The sequence below is a fragment of the Tasmannia lanceolata genome, unplaced genomic scaffold (assembly GCF_043159265.1).
Source record: "Tasmannia lanceolata isolate RefF3 unplaced genomic scaffold, GAP_Taslan_0.1 ptg000019l, whole genome shotgun sequence".
NCBI classification, from domain to species: domain Eukaryota; kingdom Viridiplantae; phylum Streptophyta; class Magnoliopsida; order Canellales; family Winteraceae; genus Tasmannia; species Tasmannia lanceolata.
Genome location: NW_027518696.1, coordinates 16,465,712 through 16,493,318, shown reverse-complemented (window position 1 = coordinate 16,493,318; position 27,607 = coordinate 16,465,712). Strand labels below are relative to the sequence as shown.

Below are 27,607 nucleotides of genomic sequence, written 5' to 3'. Positions count from 1 at the left end.
TAGTGGGAGTATCATTTCCTAGTCCTTTTTAGTTAAATTCAGCCTAATCTCTTGTCTCTTTACCTACCCCACCTCTTCCCAATGACGACGCCAAGGTTGCTCAGCTTCTTACACCGGAACTACCGGACGGTCCGAGAAGGGTATTTGGTTCAAGCCTTGCAATCGGAGCTCAAACATGAGAAATCTTCTAACCCTTTTCAGGTAATATAAAGAAAGCAAAACCCAACTTTAGAATTCTCAGAAACCCTAATAAATTGAGCCTCATCTCTTAAACTCTACAAGAAAATTGCATTTGTAGAAACCCTAATAACAGTCTCTATATTCATAAGAACTCTGCAAATCCAGATCTCTTTCAATGGAGACTATACTTTCAAAGTGATTGGAACTAGTATTTTGGTGCTTGAGTTCCTCATGGTGATGGTTAATGCCATGTTTTTTTATCTCATTATTCTATGAGAAAAATAAAGAAAAAAAGAAGAGGAGAGTTTCAAAATGTCCAACACATACTCTGGGTCGATGGTGTTCAACTCAGGATTTAATGGGATTGGTCATTATTACCCACTAGGCAGATCTGCATCTATAGCACAACTAAGGTTTTTATTTTTATTTTTAGCACACCTTAGTTTTGCGTCATCTAATTCGACAGTGATCATTTCACTGTAGTTTGTGATCCAATTTAGATGTTGTACACTGGATTATTCATTAACAAAAATATTGATTAGTTCTATTGTGGGGATTTTCCATTCTTCATTGAAACTCTGTCATCTAGTTCCTCTGCTGATAATTTCATTTGAATGGAAAGTGAGAACTTTCAAGAGCAAAACATTAACTAGTATACAACTTGATTCTGCTATTACTATTGCTATTGCAGGCATTTTCTATTATTATTCTCTCTAACCCTCTAACTAGACCTATGGACAAGGCTTGTTTAGTGATTCCTGATTTGCGCCAGCCATCTGGTCGCTTTATTAGTAATGCCTCAGTTTGCTGGCCCAATTTCCCATCTCAACTCAACACTCTCCAAAGAATGGTTAGGGGATAATCATTTAAAAAAAAGAAGAAGAATAGTTAGGGGATTTACTGGATGCAACTTCATTTTATGTGACCCTACAAAATCATCTTTAGTAACATGAGTAAATAGCTATGATCTGTGGACACGGAAACAAGTGTCGCGTGTCGACACAGACACCAAGTGTCGGACACGGCAAACCCCCAAAACTTTAGAAACGGGGACATGGCTAAAATAGAAAGTATATGTAATAATGATTTGTGGATATGGATTCGTGTGTCCAGTTTTGATATGGATACGAGTTGTCTAAATGACGTAAACAGAATATTCAATAAAAATCAGAATGTCACACTTGACACGGTACAAAAACATGTCCACACACCCACATTAAGTCTAACACTTCCAGCAATACAAGTAAAAATGTCCAAAGGAGTGTCGACACGTGTGGACGCGTGTCGTGTCGGACACGGCATGACACGTGAGTCGGCAATAAATTCGAAGTGTCGGCCAAATCATAGGTAAATAGGTATATCTGTTCAGAATTAATAAGTTAATAGGTACATATCTTCAGAATTAATGAGCCTTCCAAATACTATAATCCTGAATTTTGTATGCTCTGCAGAGCCATGAAAGTGGCTCTTTGGGGGATTTTGTTTTGGATTGGGATGCCTCTCATTCCCAAGATGTTGTCTTAAGAAGATATAGTCCTGGAGAAGAGATTGCTGTGTCCTCTTTGTTGGGTTCTGGAAGTTTTGAAGAAAATAGTTTGTTACCAAGAAAAGTTTTGATGAAGGTCTGCATAGTGAAGCCTGGATTAAGCCCTGTCTTGCAGTTTGATTGCGATATTTTCAGCCGAGATGATGTGCGCTCTGACTTCAATATTCGAAATGCTTATTATCTTCAATCACGGGATTGCTTAGGAGCTTCCAACTATAGAGGCCCTTTGTTCAGGTCAGATTTGGTAAATCTCTTGTAGATGATCATCTTTTTCTTATTATATCAACTACATTACTATCATTTAAAAAAAAATCAACTACATTACTTGCCGTGCAGCGGGTATTCTTTTTTATCAAGTTTTGTATTTTGTACTTGAATGCACTTTTTATCAAGTTATGCCATAACAAAAACGAATTTACATAGTTTCACTTGCATCAAATACTGGTGTCAAGACCAGATTTTCATTTATTGGTAGATACTGCTTAACTTGAAATCATAGCGATTGCAGTGGATTTTTTGCTTAAAGGTGCGTTTCTTTTTTTCTTTCTTTTTTGTTACTTTTTAAGTGAAACTGCATTGGCATTAGAGATCCCCTTTTGCGTTGGCTTCCTTTCCTGCATTTCCACTTATTAATGAAAGCATTGCATGCTCAGTAAAAGTAACTTGTCAAAAGTATGGAACCAAACACAATTATTCATCTTCTTTCTTACCCAATTAGTTAAACATTATTAATGCAGCCATCAGAAACTATCAGTGCCTTTTACGTAGATATGATACTCTAGAACCCCTCTCATGGTCTCACTTCAATAAGAGTATCAAGAATTGAATCAAACACATACGTAATCCTCCACAGGGTGGACTAGAACATCAATTTGCCCAACAAATGACACTAAGGGACTGCCCCTCCACTTCCCTTCAAAAGAAAAAAAAGAGTGTTCCTCCACTAAAAATTGGGAAGGTCCCAACGATAAAGCTAGAAACATATAAAGCCATTGAAAGGTATAAAATGTAGACCCAACCAAATCATTGTCTAAAGGGACATCTCAAGTTGTAGCTTGAAGGATTTCAACCTTAGCTCCAGCCAAGCAAGCATTTCCAAGAGGAACGTACTAAGTTATGGCGCTACACTCTTAAAAATGTAAAATAATAATAATAATAATTAAGCCAGCTGGTCTTGGGTTTCCCTATGCCCATGCTAGAATAAATTTTAATATAATCCAGATATTGTAGAATGATGGATAATGAAACAGATAGAGGAAAAGAAGAGGAAGAGAAAAGGATCATGGAATTTGGTATGCTAGAAACATGGAGCATCCCTCTTTTATTTATTGAGTGATATGTTACAAAAAGATTTATATGCCCTTAAATGATATTTAAGTGACTTAAAAATTAAAATTATAAAATAAAACAAGTGAACCTTTCAGCACTCTGTGAAGAATGTCTTGCAGGCAACTCTAAGGAACAGCTTTGGTGAGAATATCAAGTAGCTTTTTGGTTGTCACAAAATCACAATAGAGCTTCATAAGAGTGTCAATCTCTACGCCATCTCTTTGAGGAGTGTTTTAAGCTACATAAGCTCACAAGTGTATAAGTTGTAGCCCTTTTCAACTTCGACACTAGACCTTACGACTACAACATGTTTCTTGATTTTCCATTTGACTAGATTATTGCCAGCCACTAGTGGATCTTGTAGAACATCTTGATGCAGTCAACTAACATGATTTTGGTCACGGACATCCCATGCGATTAAGAACAAAAAAAATCAGCAGCTTATATTTTATTACTATAATCCTAAAGGAAGCTTATAGATCAAGGGCTTAGGATTATCCGACGAAAATAATCTCAACGGCTTTCAACCTTAGTTGTGAACGTTGTTTGGATTAACGGATCTGATTACATACATGGCGCAAATAGGTCCAAAGACTGATTCTTACGAAAAAGCGACTTTTAGCAATAGAATTGTTGGTTTGATTCAAATAATCCATCATAGATAATTTGAAAATCATTTCAAGTGATGATAAATAACTGCCTAATCATGCCTTCTCTTGTTACGTGCACGTGTTTTAAATCTGGTATTGTGAATTGATGCACTGTGTTTAGCCAAAATCACTAAAATATCACCTTACTGTTATGTTCTTTAAATGGTCAAATAGCACCTGATTTTATTCTCCTTTAAACCAATGAGCTTCTCACATATTGGTTAAGATAGCGTGAAATACCGCAAAACGATTTAACGTTTCTGGAGGGGTATTTTAGTCATTTTAATTAATTAAATTAATTAAATTAAATGCTAATTTCGTCCAAAAATTAGAGGAAAAATAGGATGACCTAGTTTGAGTCAATTAGGGCTTCTAAAGGCTACTAAATAAAGGACTCATAGAGGGGAAACTATAAATACACTCTTTTAAGCCACAAAGTTGCAAAAATCTAACCCTAGGAAGAGAGGAAACGTAGAGAGAGAGATTGGAGTCTTGGAGGAAGAAGAGCGTAAGGAATTCTTGAGGAAATCACCAACGAAAGGTATGTAGAATTTAATTTTATAATTAATTCTATTCTCCACCGAGATCCAAGATCTCTTGAGGAGAAGATTAAAAGTTTAATCTAGGGTTTGTTGGATTTGAAACGACAACCATAGATTCGAGGTGGAAATCTTGTATTCCTCGAGTAAAGAATCATAGATTAAGGTTGTGGGAATTGATTTCCTGAAGATTTTCGCGACTTTCCGCTTTTGATGCCCTAATCGATTGAGAAATCAAGAGGGAATTTATTAAGATATTTTAATATGCTTAAAGGAAGGAGAAAAGAGGGTTTTATGGTAGAAAATCAAAGGAAGCTCGTGTTCTTGCGCAAATTGGGAAAATCCAAATCGCGAGTCTCGGACGTCCGAACACACTATTAATGCCGAATTTTTGGAATATTTTTCCGGGCAGTTTTGAGGGCACAAATTTGTTCCGTAATACCTTGATATTAATCCAAAGTGTTAATTAAGGGTTAATATTGATTGTAGGTGATACTGCATAGTGATTTGAGGATCTTGTTCGTGGGAAACAAACACAGACAAGTACCACATGTGAGTAGACTTGTTCTACCACAGTTATTCTAATACTGAATATGATTCTTTATGCAAAGTTTATGCATGTCTTGATTAATAGGGGTGCAACTCGGGTCGGGTTGGGTCGGGTTGAGGCCAACTCGACCCAACCCGAGGAGCTCAACCTCCAACCCTAACTTAACCCAACCCGACTCTCAACCCGGCATGGCTAACCCAACCCAACCCAAATTGGTTTTTCCCTAACCCGAACCCAACCCGAATTGCATCCACGAAGGGAAACCCTCGATTGAGCTCAGCAGAGAACCCTAGGGTTTTAGGGGAGAGAGAGAGAGAGAGAAATTGTCTGAAAACCTTAAAACATAAGAAAAAATAGGGTAGAAATAAAATAAATAAAATAGAAATCACTTGAGATGGTACGAAATCGAGGCATTTTCTACCTCTGTTTTAGGGTTTTTGGATTCCTTGCAACCACGAAGGGAAACCCTTGATAACCCTCGATTGAGCTCAGAGAGAGAGAGAGAGAGAGAGAGAGAGAGAGAACCTTGTAGGTTAGGGTTTCTGCTGTGGCGGAAGAGCCGAAGAAGAATGGGAGATGGTCGCTGCTGTGGCTTCTCTCAAAGAGAAATAGAGAATAAGGATTTCTAGGTTAGGGTTTGCCTTTACTTTTTGTTTTTGATAAGTGTATAAAGTATATATTATTATATTTTCAAGGATAGAAACTAGAAAAAACAAAACATAAAAAACTAAAAAAGTCAAAAACGTGTTAATCTATGCCGGGTTACGGGTCGGGTCGGGTTGCCTGATGCCCAACCAAACCCAACCCAACCCGAATTTTGGTCGGGTTGCCAAATCCCAACCCGGACTCGAACCCAACCCAAATTTTGTCAACCCAACCCGCCCAAAAATCGGGTTCAACCCGTCGAGTTCGGGTTTAACCCGACCCAAGTTGCACCCCTAGATTAATATTGATTGTGTTAGTGTACACAAGGGTTAATATTCACAGTATGGCATGACTCCTAGTTCGGATCTACCATATGCACGCATGTGCCAGATAGACTTTTATTAGTCACAGTTTGCATCAGGATATGGTGTTATCCGAGTAAGGATGCAACAGTTAATGTCCTTTGGGGCGAAGTGTTATGCTTGGTTGCTAGTGTATGAGACTTTTTCTAGGCGGCCGAAGGAAGGTCACGGATCAAGCCGCAGTTGTGGCTCCTTGCAGTATTTTCGAGAGCTCCACCCTACGCAGTATTTTCGGGGGTATAATCCCGTACGAGATCGTTGGGATTCGGCTTTATACGAGTTAGTAGGCAGGTTCCGTTGGCTACGTAGTCTAGCAGTACTAGTCTCATTACACTGGGCATCAGGCACAGTTATAGTTAACACATGTTTATGCCAGTTATACAGTTTTGATAGCTAGATTGCTATGCCAGTTACAATGATTACATTGCTTGCCAGTTATTTTGTTTCTATTGATTGATATCATGTTAGTAGTGTAGACATGACTATTTCACTGGGCGTTAGCTCATTCCACGCATTTTATGTTATAGGTGGAGAACAATAGGATGCTTGATTTCACGGGTTTGGGAGTGAGCAAGGACTACAGTTTAGGAGTTTATTATTTCCAGTTATTCAGTTAATTGAGACAGTAGCTTTAGCAGGAATGAACATCTTATTATTTCGTTTGGTTTAATTGATGTAGTCCGTTGGACAAAGATATTTAGGTTCCGCATTGATTACTCTGATAGTTAATTAATAAATTGGTCATTATGTTAGTGGTTCTGTTTATTGCATCGTTATAGTGAGAATGCCTTACATATTTGTGGTTTGATGAATATGTGGCACTGTTATGTACCTAGGCATGAAATTCGGTTTGGGGGCGTGACAATTTTGTGGTATCAGAGCATAGGTTTGAAAACTTAGAGACCTTAAACACCTAGAACACATACTCGATGAGAGTGGGGACCACATGGGGAAACGATATATGTATATAAGTATATGTGTATCTAATATCTAATTTTGTTCATGTATAAATTTTATTTATAAGGAACCCAAACATATACTTATGGACATTTATTTATTGACATAGGTCAGGATGCCTCCTCAGGATGCCTCCTAAACAGTACAAAATGAACAAGAGACAGTTGTCTGTTCCACAGGGGACTGTCCAAGATGAGTCCCAGGAATCAGTCCGATGTTCCTTGGACACCGATGCGATAAATGGAGCAAATATATTCCCCCAAGAAAACCAGGATGAGGAAGCTCCATTTGATGATCAGCAAGTAAGTTCCACGAATCCTCCGTTTGGGACTCAAAATGGAAAGGAGGAGGAACATCTGGGATCTCTGAGCCTTAGGGATATGATGAAGACCTTAGTGGGGGTGGTGACTATGCAGGCAAAGCAGAATCAATCCCAGCCACAACCTCAACTAAAGCAAAACAGTCACCAGTCAGAATTCCAGAAACTGGCAACTGCTTTCAAAGGGAGTTCAGATTCACTTGAGGCTGATGAGTGGTTGGACGACACAATAAAGATCTTTGATTATTTGGAATATATAGATCAGGAGAGGTTGGATGCGGCTACCTTTATGCTCCGAGGTGACGCAAATACTTGGTGGAAGATGGAAAAGCGCACCATGTGGAAGGACAAACAGTGTACTTGGAAGGAGTTTCAGACAGCCTTAAATGACAAGTTATTTCCTGAAGGCATAAAAATACTAAAGGCAAATGAGTTCTTTAACCTGAAGCAAGGAAGCATGGCGGTAATAGAATATGAGGCAAAGTTCAGCAAATTGGGGAAATTTGCACCTTCAGGACTAATAGGGGATGACGGAGCCTTAGCTCATCGATTCCAGGAAGGGCTTAGAGAACCCATCAAGCTGAGAGTTAAGGATTCCCAAATTTGCACCTATGCTGAATCGGTGGGAAAGGCCTTAGCTGTTGAAGAAGGCATAGTGAGAGCCCAGCAGGCTAGAGAGCTTCAACAGAAGAAAAAGCTTAAGAACACCGATGTCACAAAGTGGCCAAAATTCGGAAAATCAATACAAGAAGCAAAAGATAAATCAAAATAGAGATGGGCCATCTCAGAATCAAGGAGGTCAAAAAGGTGGAAATAAAAATTCATGGTGCCAAAGTTGTAAGAGAAATCATGACGAGAAGGGATGCCCCTTTGTGATGGGTGCTTGTTTTGTTTGTGAGCAGCTTGGACACAGGAAAGTCGATTGCCCCCAGAAGAAGGAGGGACAGGGTCAAGGACCGAGCCAAGCGACACCTACACCGTTAGCACCTGTGAACCAGAATCGGCAATTGAATCAAGGGCCTCGAGGGCAAGCAAGGGTGTGCAACATCAACGAGGAGGACATCCTGGCCTCAAATGTTGTGGTGACAGTTACCCTATTAATTTCCTATGTATATGATATGTGTTGTTTGATTCGGACGTGTCCCATTCATTTGTATCTTCTAGTTTCGTTAGAGAGAACAAGTTAAAAGTTGAGCCTATGGAAGTGGAACTAGTGGTAGACACCCCTATGGGAGACTTTATAATGGCAAACAGGGTCTGCAGATCTTACACAGTTGAAATAAAATGTAGGAAAATACCAGTAGAGTTGGTGATCCTAGAGATTAAGGACTTTGACGTTATCTTAGGGATGTATTGGTTAGCAGCAAATCATGCTAATCTTGACTGTCATAAGAAGATAGTAAAGTCTTGCATTCCAAACCAACCGGTTTATTTTTAGAGGAAGTATGAGAGTAGTACCTCTTCGAGTTATTTCTGCCCTACAGGCTAGAAGGTTGTTGAGGAATGGATGTCAAGGGTTCTTAGCTTCAGTGAAAGATGTCAGTCAAGGAGGTCCTAAGTTACAGGACATTCTAATTGTGAGGGAGTATCCGAATGTTTTCCCGAGGACTTGCTTGGATTGCCACCAGATAGGGAGATAGAGTTCACCATCGACCTAGTGCCTGGAACAGGACCTATTTCGAAGACTCCCTATCAAATGGCTCCAGCAGAATTGAAAGAACTCAGTACTCAACTGCAAGAATTCTTAGATAAGGGCTTCATAAGGCCCAGCGTGTCGCCATAGAGAGCACCAGTATTATTTGTGAAAAAGAAAGATGGTAGCAAGCGACATTGCATAGACTACAAGGAATTGAACAGGGTGACGGTTAGAAATAAATATCCGTTACCAAGGATAGATGATCTGTTTGATCAGCTCCAGGGGGCACAAGTGTTTTCAAAGATTGACCTTCGATCTGGTTATCACCAATTGAAGATTAAGGCAGAAGATGTGCCAAAGACCATGTTTAGAACTCGTTATGGCCATTACGAATTTTTCGTATTGCCACTCGGGTTGACTAACGCTCCAGTAGCTTTTATGAATTTAATGAATAGAATCTTTAAACCTCATTTGGATGAGTTTGTGGTCGTATTCATTGACGACATTTAGATATACTCTAAAGGAAAGGAAGAACATGAAGAGCATTTAAGGATTGTTCTACAAACCCTTAGAGAGCGGGAATTGTATGCCAAGTTAAATAAATGCGAGTTTTGGCTCGACGAAGTATCATTCCTTGGGCATGTAATTTCCAAAGACGGTGTATCCGTAGACCCTCAGAAAATTCAGGTGGTAGTGCAATGAACCGACCAACCAACGTATCAGAAGTAAGAAGTTTTCTAGGATTGGCTGGCTACTACCGGAAATTTGTTGAGAGATTCTTTAGTATTGCAGTTCCATTAACGCAGTTGACTTGCAAGGGTGCCAAGTTTACATGGACAGAGAAATGTGAGAAGAGTTTTCGGGAACTGAAGGATCAACTTGTGTCAGCTCCAATACTTACTATACCATCAGACAGTGGAGATTTTGTCTTATACAGTGATGCATCCAGGAGTGGTCTGGGGTGCGTGTTGATGCAGCATGGACGAGTTGTGGCCTATGCATCCAGACAATTGAAACCATACGAGCAAAACTACCCTACTCATGACTTAGAGTTGGCAGCAGTCGTGTTTGCACTCAAGATTTGGAGACATTATCTCTATGGAGAGCAGTGTGAGGTGTTTACTGATCATAAAAGCTTGAAGTTCATTTTCACTCAGAAAGAGTTGAACATGAGTCAGAGGAGATGGCTAGAGTTACTAAAAGACTATGACTTGACGATCAGTTATCACCCGAGAAAGGCGAATGTGGTCGCCGATGACTTAAGCAGAAAATCACAAGGAAAATTGTCAGCTTTGATCACAGATAAGAGACAAATCTTAGATGATCTGAGGAAGTTAGAAATTATGGTGATACAATTTGAGCCAAGGGCTCCGTTGGCAAACCTACGAGTTCGACCAACTTTGCTAGAGAGGATAAAATCTAGCCAACCAACTGATGAACAGCTTCAGAAGACTCGAGCAGTAATAGAATCTGGAGCACAGACAGATTTCAGAGTCCATGAGGATGGATCATCGAGGTTTGGCAACATGGTATGCGTGCCAAACAATGCAGATTTAAAGAGAGATTCTGGAAGAAGCTCACAATTCAGGATATTCGTTTCATCCCGAAGGTACCAAGATGTACAGAGATTTGGAAGAGACTTTCTGGTGGAATAACATGAAGCGTGATGTAGCACAGTACATGGCACAGTGCCTAGTATGCCAACAGGTGAAAGCTGAACACCAGAGGCCAGCAGAAGAGTTAGAACCACTCCCTATTCCCGAGTGGAAATGTGACCGTATCACGATGGACTTCGTGACATGGCTACCTCGGACGCTACAAAAGAATGACGCAATTTGGGTGATTGTCGACAGATTGACAAAGTCGACCCATTTCTTTCCATATGGAGTGGGAGTTACTACTCTAGAGCAGATGGCAGAATGGTATGTCGACGAGATCGTGAAGTTACAAGAGTTCCAGTGTCAGTCGTGTCGGACAAAGATCCTAAATTTGTGTCACAGTTTTGGCAGAGCTTACATAGAGCTTTGGGTACCAGGTTGGATTTCGGTACAACATACCATCCGCAGACAGATGGATAGTCAGAAAGAACTATTCAGATGGGACTATATGAAGCGTTGTACGGAAGGAAATGCAGGTCTCCCATATGCTGGGATGACGTGGGTGAAAGAGCGATCTTGGGTCCAGAACTGGTACAACAAGCAGAAAAGAAAGTACTTTTAATTAGAGAAAGGCTTGAGAAAGGCTTAAGACAGCAGATAGCTGACAAAAGAGCTATACTGATACCAGGAGACGAGATCTAGAATTTCAGCCAGGTGACCATGTGTTTTTGCAGGTCTCTCCGACCAAGGGAGTGATGAGGTTTGGGATCCAAGGGAAGTTGAGTCCTAGATTTGTAGGACCATATGATGTACTTGAGAAGATTAGGACAGTAGCCTACCGGCTCGCCTTACCACCAGCATTGGCGGATGTTCACAATGTATTCCATGTTTCGATGCTTCTGAAGCTTGTCCCAGACCCGAGTCATGTTATTCCTCAAGCCCTACTCCGGCTTAGGGAACATTTCACCTGTGGCGAAAGACCAGAAAAGATAGTAGATCTGAAGGATCAAGTTCTGAGGCGTCGAACAATTCCCTACGTCAAGGTCAAATGGAGCAATCATTCAGAAAGAGAGGCAGTCTGGGAGTTGGAGGAAGAAATGCGAGAAAAGCATCCGCATCTATTTGCAGGTACGCATTTCAGTTACTAAATTTCACGGATGAAATTTTATGAGGGGAGAATGAAATACCCCAAAACGATTCAACGTTTCTGGAGGGGTATTTTAGTCATTTTAATTAATGAAATTATTTAAATTAGAGGAAAAATAGGATGACCTAGTTTGAGTCAATTAGGGCTTCTAAAGGGTACTAAATAGAGGACTCTTAGAGGGAAAACTATAAATACACTCTTTTAAGCCACAAAGTTGCAAAAATCTAACCCTAGGAAGAGAGGAAACGTAGAGAGAGATTGGAGTCTTGGAGGAAGAAGGGCGTATGGAATTCTTCAGGAAATCACCAACAAAAGGTATGTAGAATTTAATTTTATAATTAATTCTATTCTCCACTGAGATCCAAGATCTCTTGAGGAGAAGATTAAAAGTTTAATCTAGGGTTTGTTGGATTTGAAACGACAACCATATATTCGAGGTGGAAATCTTGTATTCCTCGAGTAAAGAATCATAGATTAAGGTTGTGGGAATTGATTTCCCAAAGATCTTTGCAACTTTCCGCGTTTTATGCCCTAATCGATTGAGGAAATCAAAAGAGAATTTATTAAGATATTTTAATATGCTTAAAGGAATGAGAAAAGAAGGTTTTGGGGTAGAAAATCAAAAGAAACTAGTGTTCTTGCGCGAATTGGGAAAATCCAAATCGCGAGTCTCGGACGCCCGAACACACTATTAATGTCAAATTTTTGGAATATTTTCTGGGCAATTTTGAGGGCACAGATTTGTTCCGTAATACCTAGATATTAATCCAAAGTGTTAATTATGGGTTAATATGGATTGTAGGTGATACTACACAGTGATTTGAGGATCTTGTTCGTGGGAAACAAACACAGACAAGTACCACAGGTGAGTAGACTTGTTCTACCACAGTTATTCTAATACTGAATATAATTCATTAAGCAAAGTTTATGCATGTCTTGATTAATATTGATTGTGTTAGTGTACACGAGGGTCAATATTCACAGTATGGTATGACTCATAGTTCGGATCTACCATATGCATGCATGTGCCAGATAGACTTTTATTAGTCACAGTTTGCATCAGGATATGGTGTTCTCCGAGTAAGGATGCAACAGTTAATGTCCTTTGGGACGAAGTGTTATGCTTGGTTGATAGTGTATGAGACTTTTTCTAGGCGGTCGAAGGAAGGTCACGGATCAAGCCGCAGTTGTGGCTCCTTGCAGTATTTTCGAGAGCTCCACCATACGCAGTATTTTCGGGGGTATAATCCCGTACGAGATCGTTGGGATTCGGCTTTCTACGAGTTAGTAGGCAGGTTCGTTAGCTACGTAGTCTAGCAGTACTAGTCCCATTACACTGGGCATCAGGCACAGTTATAGTTAGCACATGTTTATGCCAGTTATACAGTTTTGATAGCTAGATTGCTATGCCAGTTACAATTATTACATTGCTTGCCAGTTATTTTGTTTCTATTGATTGATATCATGTTAGTAGTGTAGACATGTCTATTTCACTGGGCGTTAGCTCATTCCACACATTTTATGTTACAAGTGGAGAACAGTAGGATGCTTAATTTCACGGGTTTGGGAGTGAGCAAGGGCTACAGTTTAGGAGTCTAGTATTTCCAGTTATTCAGTTAATTGAGACAATAGCTTTAGTAGGAATGAACATCTAATTATTTCGTTTGGTTTAATTGATGTAGTCCAATGGACAAAGATATTTAATTTCCTCATTGATTACTCTAATAGTTAATTAATAAATTGGTCATTATGTTAGTGGTTCTGTTTATTGCATGGTTCGAGTGAGAATGCCTTACATATTTGTGGTTTGATGAATATGTGGCGTTGTTATGTGCCTAGACCTGAAATTCGGTTTGGGGGCGTGACACAATGTCTCACACATGTAACCTAATCGTCCTAAGAATTCAAGTTTAGGTGGTCTTTTCAACTATTCATTAGCCACATTTCATGTTTTGAATCTTGACGTTACATGGAAAGATGAAGCACGAGAGGAGTCTGTTAAGTAGTTGCATTGACCACCTCTTCATCTACATGTTGTAACGACTCAATTCCGTAACTGAGTCGTTACGAGCAAAGAACCTGCTAAAAACCACACAAAAAATTTTACACAATAAACCCATTACCTGAATACTTAATCAACCATGATTCTTATTCCAATCAAATTAATAGTTCGACTACAATTATCTTTACTGAAATAACTCAAAAGCATTATCTACTAAATGTCCCAAATATTTAACCATGACCAACTCAAAAGAAAACTTAAAACCCAATAGAAATGACGAATAGCGTCGTCTCCTCGACTGTATTTGCCTCCTGACTTCTCCTACGCTTTTAAACATCCTCTTTTGTAAATGCCCCTGCGTTCAAGTCCTCTACCCCTGGTGGAAAAATAAGGGTCAAAACCATTATCTACTAAATGCCCCAAATGTTAGGGCTTTCTCCACTTGCACTCTCTTTTATATCTCCTTCCTTGTGGGCCCCTTTGCTAGCTCATTTAATTGAAGATGAGAAGACTGCCTTGCCCCCGGTCACAAAGAAGAACAATCAACCACATAAGGGCATAATAGGAAAAAAAAACTAAACAAAACGGAAAAATAATAAAAACAGTGTGTGCAGGGGTGAGCCCTAGATGGTGTGGACATCCCCCACATCTAGGATAATCAAATAATGCTAAATAAGTCCAGTAAAATAAAAATAACCAAGTGCAAACATAATCAAGTAATGATCCCACGGTCGGACCACATCAAGTTTCCTGCTATCATTTCGTTTTATTTTGCTTTTTTTTTTTCCCTTTTCACTGCATTTCTATTTCATTTTTGCTTTCTAACGATTCTTCCTTTGAATCGGTATTTACTGTATTTTTGTTTGCATTGCTTTGAATTAATGGACTTCATATTTCAATGCATCTTCTTCTTTCTTTTTAAAAAAAAAATTTAGACCATACTTTTTTGGTCGACCCCATGCATCGCACAGGTGTCCTGCACGGGTGTCCCACTAGTGTGTGGATATATTATTATTAGTATTAGTATTTAAATGGGAGAATTGATACACACATCCCATTGTTTTGGTAGCATACACCCCTATGTGAAAAACCCTTTCGTCAGATTGAGTTTCAACTATTAACCATCAATCCATCAAAATAAACAATGGCACACCTGAGTTGATGATCTAAACCATTCAATTTTTAGGTTCGTCATGGATAGGCCATGCTAAAAAAATGGGGGTCCTTGGATGATCTATTGGGACGTACTAAATGGGGGCCACAAATCAAGAGATTACGACCATCCAACCGTCCAATCAATGGCTTTGCAAATGAATAGTCAAGAACAACTGATCGAATGGATTGACTGTCATCTTTAAGGCGTGGGCCCTGATATGGACGATCCAGATCATCTGGTGGACCCATGTCAGCTTCTACTTAAATTATCCAGAAAAAACTAATAGCATTTCGGTAAATTTAGCGAAAAAGCAAATGTTAAACTGCAAGCAGTTTCAATACGAGAGTGAGCAGTTTAACATCCGACGCTATAGAAAGATCCTGCGAGAAAATATGAAAAACATTAGCATCCGACACTATAGAAAGATCCTGCGAAAACTGACAGTTTCCACATATGGCTAAAAATTGAAAAACTAGCATTCTTGTCATATTTATAAAAAAGTAAGGTTATTTTTGTAATCAACCCGAAACAACTTATTCTTGCGGAAGGGAAAACAAAATAGGAAAGCTGAAGATAAATATCTACGTTCCAACTGCCTATTTTGTTAATTTTCTTCAAAATGGTGGGTATTTCTCCAGCTATTCACAAGATTCGTCAAAACCCATGAACAAGGGAAAAACAAGACATCAACAATTCTTTGCCCTGATAAGACCTTTCTCCGGCGACAAAATTACAAATGATAACAGAAAACGACGGGAAAGAAAAGAAGAGGCAGAGAAATAGAAAGAAGAAAGGACCAACGGTTTTGTAATTTGTTAGAAAAGTAGGGGCTTTTTCACAAGGCAAAAAAGGAAACAGAATTAAAATAGAAAGGATTTGGTATTTGTTTACGTACCGTTTCAGGAAACCAAGATTTTATCTCTCGCACGCAAACAAATACAAGGTAGAAGAAGATAAAGGAGAAAATAGAAGTGAAGCCAAATTACCTGACGTGGAAGTGATCGGCGATGTCTCGTTTCCCAGGTAAAATCGGACTGCGTCAAAGAAGGCACGATACATGGATATGTGTATGCCGTCGATCCTTGGTTAAGGGAGGTGAGGGCGGGAGAATGGCTAGTCAGGTGACGGATTCCGGCCGACGGCAGACGGCAGAAAAGACGTACTCCTTCCAGGGGATGCCATTTGTAGAGATAGGGCCAATGGCCACGAAGCCAAGCGTGACCATGATGGGGTCTAACTCCTTGTGGGTCATCATGGGTTTTAAGGTCGTGGTGGGATTTTGGAGAGAGAGAGAGAGAGAGAGAGAGAGAGAGAGAGAGAGAGAGAGAGAGAGAGAGAGAGAGAGCTTAAAAATGCTCAAATAGTTGGGATTTTGGAGGGGAGTTAAACTTGAATTACAAGAAACCTGATTTCGGTAGGATGCTCTATAAAACCTATTTTTTGGGGAGTGATATATTCGTCCCCTTTTCTTCCTTTGCCGGCCCCCTCTAGTATATTTATGACTACTCTTTTACACTATTAGGGCATGGTCCGAGGAAGAAAAGGAGGCAAATGTATCATTTCCCTTTTTTGGCAGAGTTAGTATAGCCGTATAGACGTGTACTTGGTGAATCATTCACTATGTCTTTTGATTAGTGCATTAGGTCATCTTATGTATGTGTGTGCGCGCACACACACACACACACACACACACACACACACACACACACACACTAGCATTCTTGGCCCATGCTATGCATGGGTGTAAAATATTGGCCGCAATCAGAAAAAATGGTGTAAGATAGTGGGCCCACCCTACGTAAGTGCTTGGTAGAGATTGTTTGACCCATCAAATCAAAAAAATTAGTGGGCCCATCTGATGCATGGTCTGAGTGAAGTTGGAGGGACCCATGCTACCAAAACATTGTGTAAAATGGTGGGCCTCTCTCACGCTCCTCTATCCCTTCTACTGCCCACATCTCTCACCCTCATTTTTTTTTTTGATAAAGTTTTAAAAGTGACAGGGTCATCTATCCCTACTAGTGCCCACATTCAATCTGTCATCTCTCTCTCTCCCACCCTCATACCCTCATACCTTCTCCCCATTCTCAATCCTCAATCTCTATTCCTTGATCTTTCTTATTTCTCGGCTCTTTTCTTCTCAATTTTCATCTCTTTTTCCTCTCTTGAACTCGTCCTTATCCTCCTCTTTTACGATCTTCATCTTCTCCTTTGTCTCTTCTAGTTTCTTTTCTCATACTCCTCTTAATTCTCCCATATACCCACTGTTTTGGAGACGACGCTGCTGCCCGGACTTCGGATCATGCCCTCGAGCTTCTCCCCCACTCTTTTGGCCCTCTTTCTAGAGTGGATTTCAGGTGGAAAGACTGCTGCGTTTTCCGGGTGAGGTTTTTCCAATTATTTTTAACATTTTTGAACCTTTCGCCCTTTGGAAAACCCATAGGAACCTTATATTTATTTTACCATAGACCTTCTTAGGAATATTACCCCTGTTTAGAGTAGGTTTGGGCCTTAGATATCTATTATATTTTGTGGACAGCAATAAATCAGTGCTTAATTTCAGTTATTTGAGCCACATATCTTCACCTTTTTGTGTTATTTAATTCATTATATGCAATATCGCTTCTTATAGCATCTTGTCGTATTGATGTTCTATCTGTAAAGCTAACATAATTTGGTTTCTTTGCTGAAATTAGTCATTTTTCTTTATTTATTTGCTTTCTGGAACATGGTATGGTTACATGAATTCAGAAGATTGATTCCCATGAGCTCCTAAAATCCTGGTGTGTTTCGCGAACCCTCCCGGTTTGCACCAAAACCCTTTTTCCCAATAAATCAAGAAAATTTAAATGAATGAGTGCCAATAACAGAACAACACGATGGAGGTTTCAAAAATAATTTAGTGCCTTTCAAATATGGTTGAAACTGAAAAGGAAAAACACCATGGAAACCACAGAAGGCAACTCGATGCATTTATTAACCTAAAGAGAAGAATAAAACAACACAGTTAAAATACAACTAGCATAGAAGTAAAAGAATGAAGAGTTTTATAATTAACAGATCTGATGGACATCACACACGAATACAAATCAACATATTTCTTAGCAAATTTATAAAAATCAAACAACAAAGCAGAGAACACCCCTAGCTTTACATTTCATCAAACACGTGGTGGACACCCTCTTCCTATAATCGAACAACATCAGAATCCTTATAAGAAAGAGAAAACTTTGCCCTCAAAACCCTGCTTCTTTCCACTAAGTTACATTTCAATCAAAAGTGTTTACTTATGCAAAACTGTGAAATGAAACACTTTTTCTTTTCCTTTTTTTGAAAATTGACAAATATATTCATACTAGCAAAATTATAAAGAAAAAGTGTTTCATTTCTTCCTTTTTCAGGTCCTAAGGTAGGACTCGAAAAAGGAAGCAATGAAACACTTTTTCTTTCTTCACTTTTTCTTGGGAATTGACAAAAAGAACCAAAATATGTAAGGAACATATTCGCCGGAGGGAAGCATGAATTAATCCTCATTAAGAATCAGTGGAAATTTAAGTAGAACGTGAATCAAATTTATTCTGATGATCATTTTGTAGCTAAAATATCGAATCATACAATTTCGAATCATACGTTACAGCAGCAAATAACGACAATACAGAATCATACAACATAGAACCTCTTACAAAAGGAGGAAAACTATATATAAATTGAGGCTTTGAAGATCCCCTTCCATTCAAACAAGATATGAAAGAAAAAATATAAATAAAAAATAGAAAGATACACATAAGAGAATCTTAAGATGAAGATATTCATAACAAAAAAGTAAGAGATACCCACCAGAGAGAAGAAAATCTCTTCAATACTTTCTGCGGGAGGAAACCAATGTTCTTCTCTGGCTTCCATTCCTACAATAGCACATGTAAAATAATCCTCTCAATCAAATATCACCAGTAAAAACGAAAAGTGAGAATAAGATGAAAATAAAAAAGAAGTTTCGAAAAAAGACCAAATACCTTCCTGAAGGCTAATGACTTTTTCTTGATGGACAAATGCCAATTTTTATTCTCTCAAGATTTAAATCTTAAAATCTGCACAATAATCTTAAAATCTGCACAATAAACACAATCAGAGAAAGGGTAAGAAACCGAAAGACATCACAAAAATATAATAAGTTTATCAAGCTTAAGCAATGACGGTGTGAAAAGAAGAGAAGCTATATTCAAGATGTAAAAAAGGAAAGCAGACAAAAAAAACTTCTTATCTCATTCATTGAAGCTATAATCAGATTATCCTTCACTGAAGCATTGAACAAAATCTCTCTCTCTTGACTTTCTCCGCAACCTTTTCAAAACGCTCCCGTCTCTCCACCACCCTGATGCTGGCCTGGTTGATGCATGTGGGAAACGAAAAGGGGAAGTGGGAAATTATAAGGGAAAATTAAAAAAAAGATGGAACAGTGACGAAAAATCTCAGTGGCTCTTTGGGAAGAGGTAGAACACGGCCTTCCAACGCCCACATTTCGGTTGCCATTCTGGATTTTCTTTAGATGCATGCCATCAACCGTTTTTCAGAGGTAGGTAGGCGATTGCTTCCTTTATGTCTGCAGATGGTAATTTTTCTCCAAGCTCTTTTCTAGAGAACTCCTCAATCTGACCACAAAAACTAAGAGTCAAATAATGTAAATCCATAAGAAGCTGTGGAGATATGGTGAGGGTGTTGATGGTGGTGGAATTGGAAAGCGGGCAACGATGGGGAAGAGTGAAATATCTGCGCCTAGCCATTTCCGGTGTCTGGAAGGTGGGAGTCTTTGAACTCGTAGAGGAGAAACAGGAGAGACGTTGATGGAATGGATTGATGGGTGATGCTATTGGTGATGGCATTTGGTAGGGGGTATGGATGATTTTCGCATTTCAGGATTTCGAGTATGGCTCAGCATGAGTGAGAGATGATTCAAGCGGAGAGAGAGAGAGAGAGAGAGAGAGAGAGAGAGAGAGAGAGAGAGAGAGAGACTGACTGTGAATTCTCTTTTGTTGAAGCTATTGGTGCCTCGGGGGGCATATTAGTAGCATGGGATGAATCTTATTGCGTGCGGTTTGAGGAATGGAAGGGAAGATTTTCAGCTTCCATAGTCCATCGTAGGGTGGAAGATGCGTCTCTGTTGTTGTTCTCTGGAGTTTATGGTCCTTCCTTATGGGCAGACAAGGGTCTGTTATGGGAAGAATTAAATGGAGTTAGGGAAAGATGGTCCTATCCATGGTGCATTGGGGGTGACTTTAATGAAATTAGGTATGCATGTGAAAGATCTGGATGTCGGAGAGCTAATTAGAACATGGCTGCCTTTGGTGACTTCATTTCAGAGCATGATCAATTGACCTTCCACTGACAGGAGCTAGTTTCACTTGGAACAGAGGAGATAGTTATAGTAGGATTGATCGGTTCCTCATTTGTCTTGGATGGATGAACCTGGTTCCTGAGGTTTATCAAAAGGCTCTCATACATTCGGTATCTGATCACTGTCCCCTTTTCCTGGATCCAAGATTGGAATCCTGGGGTCCTCCTCCGTTTAGATTTGAGGTTACGTGGCTTCAGATCCCCCACATGGAGGATAAATTGGGGAAATGGTGGGAATCTCATAAGTCTGTAGGTCCAGCGGATGTGGTTATTGGGTGGAAACATAGGCATGTTAAGAAAAGTTAAAGGAATGGGTGGCGGAAAGGAGATTATCTGACTCGAGTAGAAGGGTTTGGTTGGAAAAGAGAATTGGAGAGTTATCTTTGTTGGAAGAATCTGGGTTAGGGAATGTAATCTTGAGGGAGGAATTGGGGAGAGTAAAAGAGGAGCATAAAGGATTGCTGCTTCATGAGGAAATAACCTGAAGACAGAAGTTGAGAGTGAGGTGGTTAAAGGAAGGGGACAAAAATACGGCTTATTTCCATACAATGGCCAGTGCCCGAAGAAGGAGAAATAGGATTGAGTCTCTAGTTGACAACGGAGTTAGAGTGTCGGGGAAGGCAGATGTTACTAGTGTAATATTGGACTTTTATACATCTTTGTATTCGTCTAATTGTATTACTAGACCATCTCCGGAGGCCTTGGAGTTTTGTGAGCTTAGTATGGCCCAGAGAAGTACATTGGAGAAACCTTTTGAGGAGGAGGAGATCGAAAAAGGAGTTTTTTCCTTTAGCAGGGACAAGGCCTCTGGTCTCGATGGCTTTTGTTTAGCCTTTTTTCAATCTTGTTGGCCGTATGTGAAAGGGGATATCATGAAATTTTTTGACGAATTCTTCGATGGCTTGGTGCTGGACAAAGGCACTGGGGCCACTTTCATTACCCTTGTTCCAAAAGTTGCAGGTGCTTCTAAAATTACCGAGTTTCGTCCTATAAGCCTGGTGGGATACTTATACAAAGTGTTGGCAAAAGTGTTAGCGGATCGCCTAAAGGTGGTGCTCCCATCTATTATATCTGATTGCCAAAGTGCTTTTGTTGCTAATAGGCAATTCTTAGATTTCTCTTTAGTAGCTAACGAGGCCATCGACTCTTATCGTAGACTCGGAGTGGGAGGTATTTTGTGCAAATTGGATATGGAAAAGGCATATGATAGGGTAGAATGGGATTGCTTGGATTATTTGCTTAGGAGGATGGGATTTGGAAGTAGGTGGAGACAATGGATCAGGGCTTGTGTCTCTTCTGCGTGGTTCTCCGTGCTTATTAATGGGTCTCCCAAAGGTTTCTTTAAGTCATCACGAGGTCTTAGACAGGGAGATCCCTTGTCCCCTTTTCTGTTTGTCATTGTGGCAGAGACCCTTAGTCGATTGATGTATAAAGAGAGTGGGATGGGTCTTTTCAACGGTTTTAAAATAGGAAGTGAGAAAGTTGAGGTGTCTCATCTTCAATTTGCAGATGATACTCTCCTATTTTGCGAACCGGAAATGAATGAAGTGCTCAATTTGAAATCTTCCCTTAGATGTTATGAGCTGATTACGGGTCAGAGATCCAATTTTCACAAGTCTAGGTTGTATTCTTTAAACATCCCGCAGGAAGAGGCCCTTGATCTGGCTAAAATTTTGGGGTGTCAGTTAGGTCATTTGCCTTCTACCTATTTGGGTCTTCCTCTGGGGGTTGATAGAACTAATAAAGCTTTATGGGAACCTGTTATTGAACGAATTGATAGGAGGTTGGAGACGTGGAAAAGGAATCTTGTTTCTAGAGGGGGAAGACTTGTGTTGGTCAAGGCGATGTTGGCTAATATCCCCATATATTTCTTGTCATTGTTCAAATGCCCGGTTAGTGTAGTTTTGTGGATTGAACAAATTCAACGTAGGTTTTTATGGGGAGGTAAGGATGAGAATAAGGGTATTCCCTTGGTAAACTGGAAAAAGGTGTGCCTCCCTGTTAAGAAAGATGGTTTGGGTATTAGAAGAGTTAAAGAAGTTAATCATGCACTGCTGGGAAAGTGGCTATGGAAGTTTGGAGAGGAACAATCTCAATTGTGGGTTAGGGTCATTGGGAGCAAATATGGATGCTTGCCGAGAAGGTGGGTTTCTGATAATCGCTTCAAGAAAAAAGGATTGACCGTGTAGCGTGACATTTTGAAAATGTCACATGCTTTTAACAAGTGTGTTAGGTTTAGAGTTTATTCGGGGATGATCCTCTTATGGTGATGATCCAATTTTCACAAGTGTAGCTTCGGATGGGCGGTTTGTCGCGATTGGATTCAAACAATTAACTTCCTTAGGAAGCGAGGTATGTTGCTTGTGGACCATTGCCCCCTATGCTTGGATGATGGTGACTATGTGGGTCATCTCTTCATGCATTGTTCCCTTTATCGTCATATATGGAGCTATATATTTCTGAGGTTTGGCATAGCTTGGGTTTTTCCTTTATCTATTCCGGATTTGATGCATCAATGGGAGTTTGTGCCGTGGAGGAAGAAAGGAAAATTGTTGTGGAAAATTTGTTTGCTTGCAACATGGTGGGTGATTTGGAAAGAGAGAAATTCTAGAGTTTTGGGGTTGCTAAATCTCCTTACTGGCTATATATGAAAATTATTGCCCTCTCTATATCGTGGGCAAGATGCCTTCCGGCATGCCAATTCGTTTCGGCCTTTGACTTATGGGAGGGGTGGAGAGAAGTTTGCTTTAGTAGGGAGGTTAGGTCTCAGGTTGCTCAGCAGTGGGTGGCTCCTCCTTTTGGGATGTTCAAAATTAACTTCGATGGGTCGAGTTTTGGGAACTCGGGCCTAGCCGGCGTAGGCGGGTTATGTCGAGATGATTGTAGTGAAGTTGTGTGGGCTTATTCTGGCCCTCTTGGGGTATGTGATGCCTCGGAAGCCGAGGTAAAGGCAGTATATCATGGTATTAAAAGACTTGATAGAGAGAGCATGGATCACATTATTGTAGAGGGTGATTCACTCAATGTAATTTTATGGTTGAAGGGGGCGGTGTTGCCTCCTTGGAGATTTTCGTCTATCTTTGATGAAATAGATGATCTAATCTCGGGCTCTGCTATTGTTTTCAATCATGTGCGGAGATCTGCCAATGGGAATTCTTTGGCTAGGGGTGGGGTTAGTCGTATGACATTGGAGTGGTTTGACTTCCTCCCTCCTTGGGAGTTTTTTTGTATCTTTATTTTTATTGTTTCTCTTCTACTTTCGGGAGCGGTTCTCCTCGGCCCGCTCCCTTTTCTAATGAAATCATTCTACCATTTCAAAAAGAAAAGAAAAGAGAGAGAGTAAAAATGGAAACAATAAAAAATTGAACAAATTTGAGTGACAACTGACAACACGCAGCCGTTGAGATTTTCTCCATCTGGCACGCAAGAGAGGTTGTGACTGACATGTCATTTTTCTTTTGTTTTTTAAATGGCTTGTTAATTTGGGATGCCACATCAGCTATTATCTGCCATGTAGATCTGAGGGGAGGAAGGAGGGCTATGCCACATCAACGTGCATAGTGAACCCTCGTACCTTTATATATATATATAAAGAGAGAGAGAGAGAGAGAGAGAGAGAGAGAGAGAGAGAGAGAGAGGAGTTTCTACATCCTAGTGTAGATAAGTTATCTACACACTAGCTTAAAATACAGTGGGGGCCACATTGTTTGGGTGATCCAAAGCATGCATTTGATGGGCCCTCACATAGAAAGGGTTTGCCCGAAAAATCAGCTCCATAGGATCACCCCAACCCTACTATCTGTGGAGGTAAAATGGATGTGTATAAACCTTCACAAATCTGTCCCGTTTTTGCCTCCACGGTTCGAATGGTTAGAATGATCCTATGGAGCTGATTTTTTGGGCACACCCTATCTATGTGAGGGCCCATCAAATGAATGCTTTTGGATCACCCAAACAATGTGGGCCCCACTGTATTTTAAGCTACTGTGTAGGTAACTTATCTACACTAGTGTGTAGAAACTCTTTTCTCATATGTGTGTGTGTGTGTGTGTGTGAGAGAGAGAGAGAGAGAGAGAGAGAGAGAGAGAGAAGTGTTCCTGAGCTCGAGCTCAGATAAGCTTATCTGAGCTCGAGCTAAAAAACAAATGTGACCCCACATTTTTTGGGGGATCCAAAGCATTCATTTGGAAGGCCCTTCCATGGATAGGGTACCAAAAATCAGCCATATATGATCATCCTAACCCAATCAAAGGTGGAGGGGAAAATGTGTGTGTCCATGTTTCTGCCCATTTTTTCCCTCCACAAATGGCAGGGTTAGGATGATCCTATAGGGCTGATTTTTGGTACACACCCTATCCATGAGAGGGCCTTCCAAATGAATGCTTTGGATCCCCCAAAAAATGTGGGGCCACATGTGTTTTTGAGCTCGATCTCTCTCTCTCTCTCTCTCTCTCTCTCTCTATATATATATATATATATATATATATAGAGAGAGAGAGAGAGAGAGAGAGAGAGAGGAAAAGGATTGTACGCTCGAGCGTACCAAGCTTATGGTACGCTCGAGTGCCCAATCACATGGGTCCCACATTTTTTGTGGTATCCAAAGCATTCATTTGCAAGGCCCTATTATAGATAGGGTGTGTACCAAAAATCAGCTCCATTGAATCATCCTAACCCCTCCAAAAGTGGAGGGCACAAATGGGCAGACTTGTAGACAAACAGTGTCTATGCATTTTGACCTGCACAAATGGATGGGTTAGGATGATCTTATGGAGCTGATTTTTGGTACACATCCCATCTATGTAAGGGCCTTGCAAATGAATGCTTTGGATCATCCTAACAAAGTGGGCCCACATGTGATTGGGCACTCGAGCGTACCATAAGCTTGGTACGCTCGAGCGTACAATCCTTTTCCTCATATATATATATATATATATATATATATATGAGGAAAGGGTTCCTGCTAACGTTAGCGTAAAACAATGTGAGCCCACATTGTTGGGGGGATCCAAAGCATTCATTTGGAAGGCCCTTTCATGGATAGGGTGTCCACAAAAAATCAGCTCCATTGGATCATCTTAGGGTGTCCATTTGTGGTGTGAAAAAATGGGCAGATTAGTGGACAAACAGTATCTGTCCATTTTCACCCCCACAAATGGACATCCTATGACGATCCAATGAAGCTGATTTTTGGTACACACCCCATCCATGATGGGGCCCTTTCAAATGAATGCTTAGGATCAGCCCAACAATGTGGCCCACCCTTGTTTTACGCTAACGTTAGCAGGAACCCTTTCCTCTCTCTCTCTCTCTCTCTCTCTCTCTCTATATATATATATATATATATATATATATATATATATATATATATATATAATCATGTAATTGCAGTAAATGATATTTTTCTATTTATTAGTCTTGGTTACATGCTTCTTAAAAGATTTCTCCTTTTTCATCTATGCAGCTCTTTGGACCCTTTGTTACAGAAATCATTAAAAGAATATCTGATAGCCAAAGGGATTGGTGTCGAATTGACAAACTTCCTCCTCTTCCACTTGCATAAGAAGGAGCACGGTCAATATGTGAATTGGCTGGAAAAATTGGAAACTATGTTTGCAAAGTAATGGTGGTATGACTATGGAAAGCAGAGGTAAAGTCACAGGTGCCCAAGAATAACAATTTTTCGGTGTGGAAAACCCAAATCAGCCGTGGAAATTCGTGAGCAGACATCTCATTTGATGATTGTTCGTGTAAGGAGGTTCATGAGGATAATCATGTGATTTGAGGGATGATTTCTGATCGGTGATTTGTTTTAGGGACGATCGTCTTATTTGGGTGATTAATCCTTTGGTAGTTGTTTCTTTGTAAGACGGCCATCCCCAAAGCAAATTACTGATGAGAGATTGTCCCCCAATTAATAAAATCATCTCCTAAAACAAAATTAAACAATCGATCAGCTTGAATAGCCTTCAAACAATTTACACAACAACCACCCATGATTACAAACTACAGCCCAACGAAAACAGTATCAGAAAATTGGGTACCGAATCCTTGAAAAAACTAAAAATATTATTCGATATCTTTAAAATAAAAAATACTATCATCAAAGTACCACATAGAGAACCTTAAAAGTACCCAAAATGCAATTAGTTTCCACTATATTAAAAGTCATTACATTCATCTGTACCAAATAATATAAAAACTTACATAACCTTGTCAGTTTAATAAATATACTTCTATCAAAGGGAAGGAAGTGGTTTCACACAAGTCTCGCTGTAATAAAACACCACTGACGAATGCAAAAAAGCCTTCTCACTCGAATAATCGTCAAATGGAGTCACACACATTTCCATATCTATTTTGGGGTTCTCTCTCTCTTCTTTTTTGTCTATGCAGCTCTTTTGACCCCCAGTTACAGAAAGCATCAAATTAACTGATAGCCAGGGAATTGATGTATTTGCACTTGTGCAAGGTGCAGGGTCAGTATGTGGATTGGCTACAAAAATTGGACACTACATGTCGCGAAGTGTGATATGACCATCGGAAACAGAATAATACTCACAGTTGCAATTAAGAGAGGGATTGGCCTCTGTTCATACCATTAACTGTTGTCCAAAACAGATCTTACAGTCTAATTGGGTCTGATTCAAGTTCAATTTATCATCAGCTATGAAGTCTTTGATTCATCTGTTCCTTCTCTTAAACTATAAAGGCTATTTGGATAATCTTCTGAAATTTTTTTAAGGACTGACAGTCAAACTGGTGAGGCGTCAATCCTGGTGGATCAAAGGACTTTTATAAGGTGATTTGAGGTTATAACTTCTAACCATGTTTCTATTTATTACAAGAATGTTGTAAAAGTTTCATTTACATTTGATTGCATAGTGTGAAATCTAGAATTTGTTAGTCTTATTTCTGTTAAGATTACAGATATACCACAATCTTATACAAAGAAAAACGGAGCAACGATCTACATTCAAAATTCAAAGTCCAACTAAGGGTGTGTTTGGCCAGGATTCCTATTCTTCCGGTGGAAGAGCAGAGGAAAAGGGTGAAAACTGGGACTAGTTTGCCGAATGGGATCTTATTGGTTTTAACACTTTGGTTTGATCTACCCAACCCACGGCTATGAGACTTCATATTTCACATTGTTCAACTAGCTACAGGATAGCGAGATTCTCCATGTGTTGGGAGGAAGGCATATTCATGAACAGATGTTAGGGATAGGGATGGGGATAAAGCCGGTAGAATGAAATGTTGGCCCTTAACTTGCCTTAGGTGGTGGGATGAGAGGTGGAGACTGAAAAAGGCTCATCAGATAGGGAAGGTCAACATACATGAGAGTGGTGTGGTGGGGGGCTAGAGGATGAGGTTCCTTCTCCCCCAACATATTGTCCACCACATGCAAATAATCTTTAGGGGGCATTCAAAGAATCCCATTATTGGTAAAGGTCTCTTCCTAGATTTAAAGGTAAGTGATGGGGTTGCCCTTCAGGCTCCCTTTGCTGTTCAGGAATTTTTGTGGTTTTCTCACTTTTGTTTGTTTGGTTGCGGTTCATACCCACTATTTATCAACCCCTGATGCTGACTCTGATGTGGT

General features: G+C 39.9%; 2 protein-coding genes across 6 annotated transcripts; both read left to right on the top strand.

Annotated features, from left to right (window-relative positions):
• Window positions 1-41: 41 nt before the first annotated feature.
• LOC143853460 (mitochondrial acidic protein MAM33-like) lies at window positions 42-26,919 on the top strand. Of its 5 annotated transcripts, none has more exons than XR_013237138.1 (5): window positions 42-201; window positions 1,632-1,970; window positions 12,261-12,323; window positions 25,472-25,657; window positions 26,480-26,919. XR_013237138.1 is itself a non-coding variant. In XM_077363236.1 (4 exons), exons 1-3 carry the CDS (start codon window positions 82-84, stop codon window positions 25,629-25,631), a joined length of 609 nt encoding a protein of 202 aa, XP_077219351.1. In that variant the 5' UTR covers window positions 46-81; the 3' UTR covers window positions 25,632-25,657; window positions 26,486-26,919. The 5 variants fall into 5 exon arrangements, 2 of the variants coding, with proteins under 2 accessions (XP_077219351.1, XP_077219352.1); XR_013237137.1 differs by having other exon boundaries at window positions 44-201; window positions 26,486-26,919; XR_013237139.1 differs by lacking the exon at window positions 12,261-12,323 and having other exon boundaries at window positions 45-201; window positions 26,486-26,919.
• Window positions 4,192-9,135, top strand: LOC143853459 (uncharacterized). Its single transcript, XM_077363235.1, has 2 exons — window positions 4,192-4,246; window positions 6,868-9,135. The coding sequence occupies exon 2, from the start codon at window positions 6,887-6,889 to the stop codon at window positions 7,847-7,849; it is 963 nt and encodes a 320-aa protein (XP_077219350.1). The 5' UTR covers window positions 4,192-4,246; window positions 6,868-6,886; the 3' UTR covers window positions 7,850-9,135.
• Window positions 26,920-27,607: the final 688 nt, after the last annotated feature.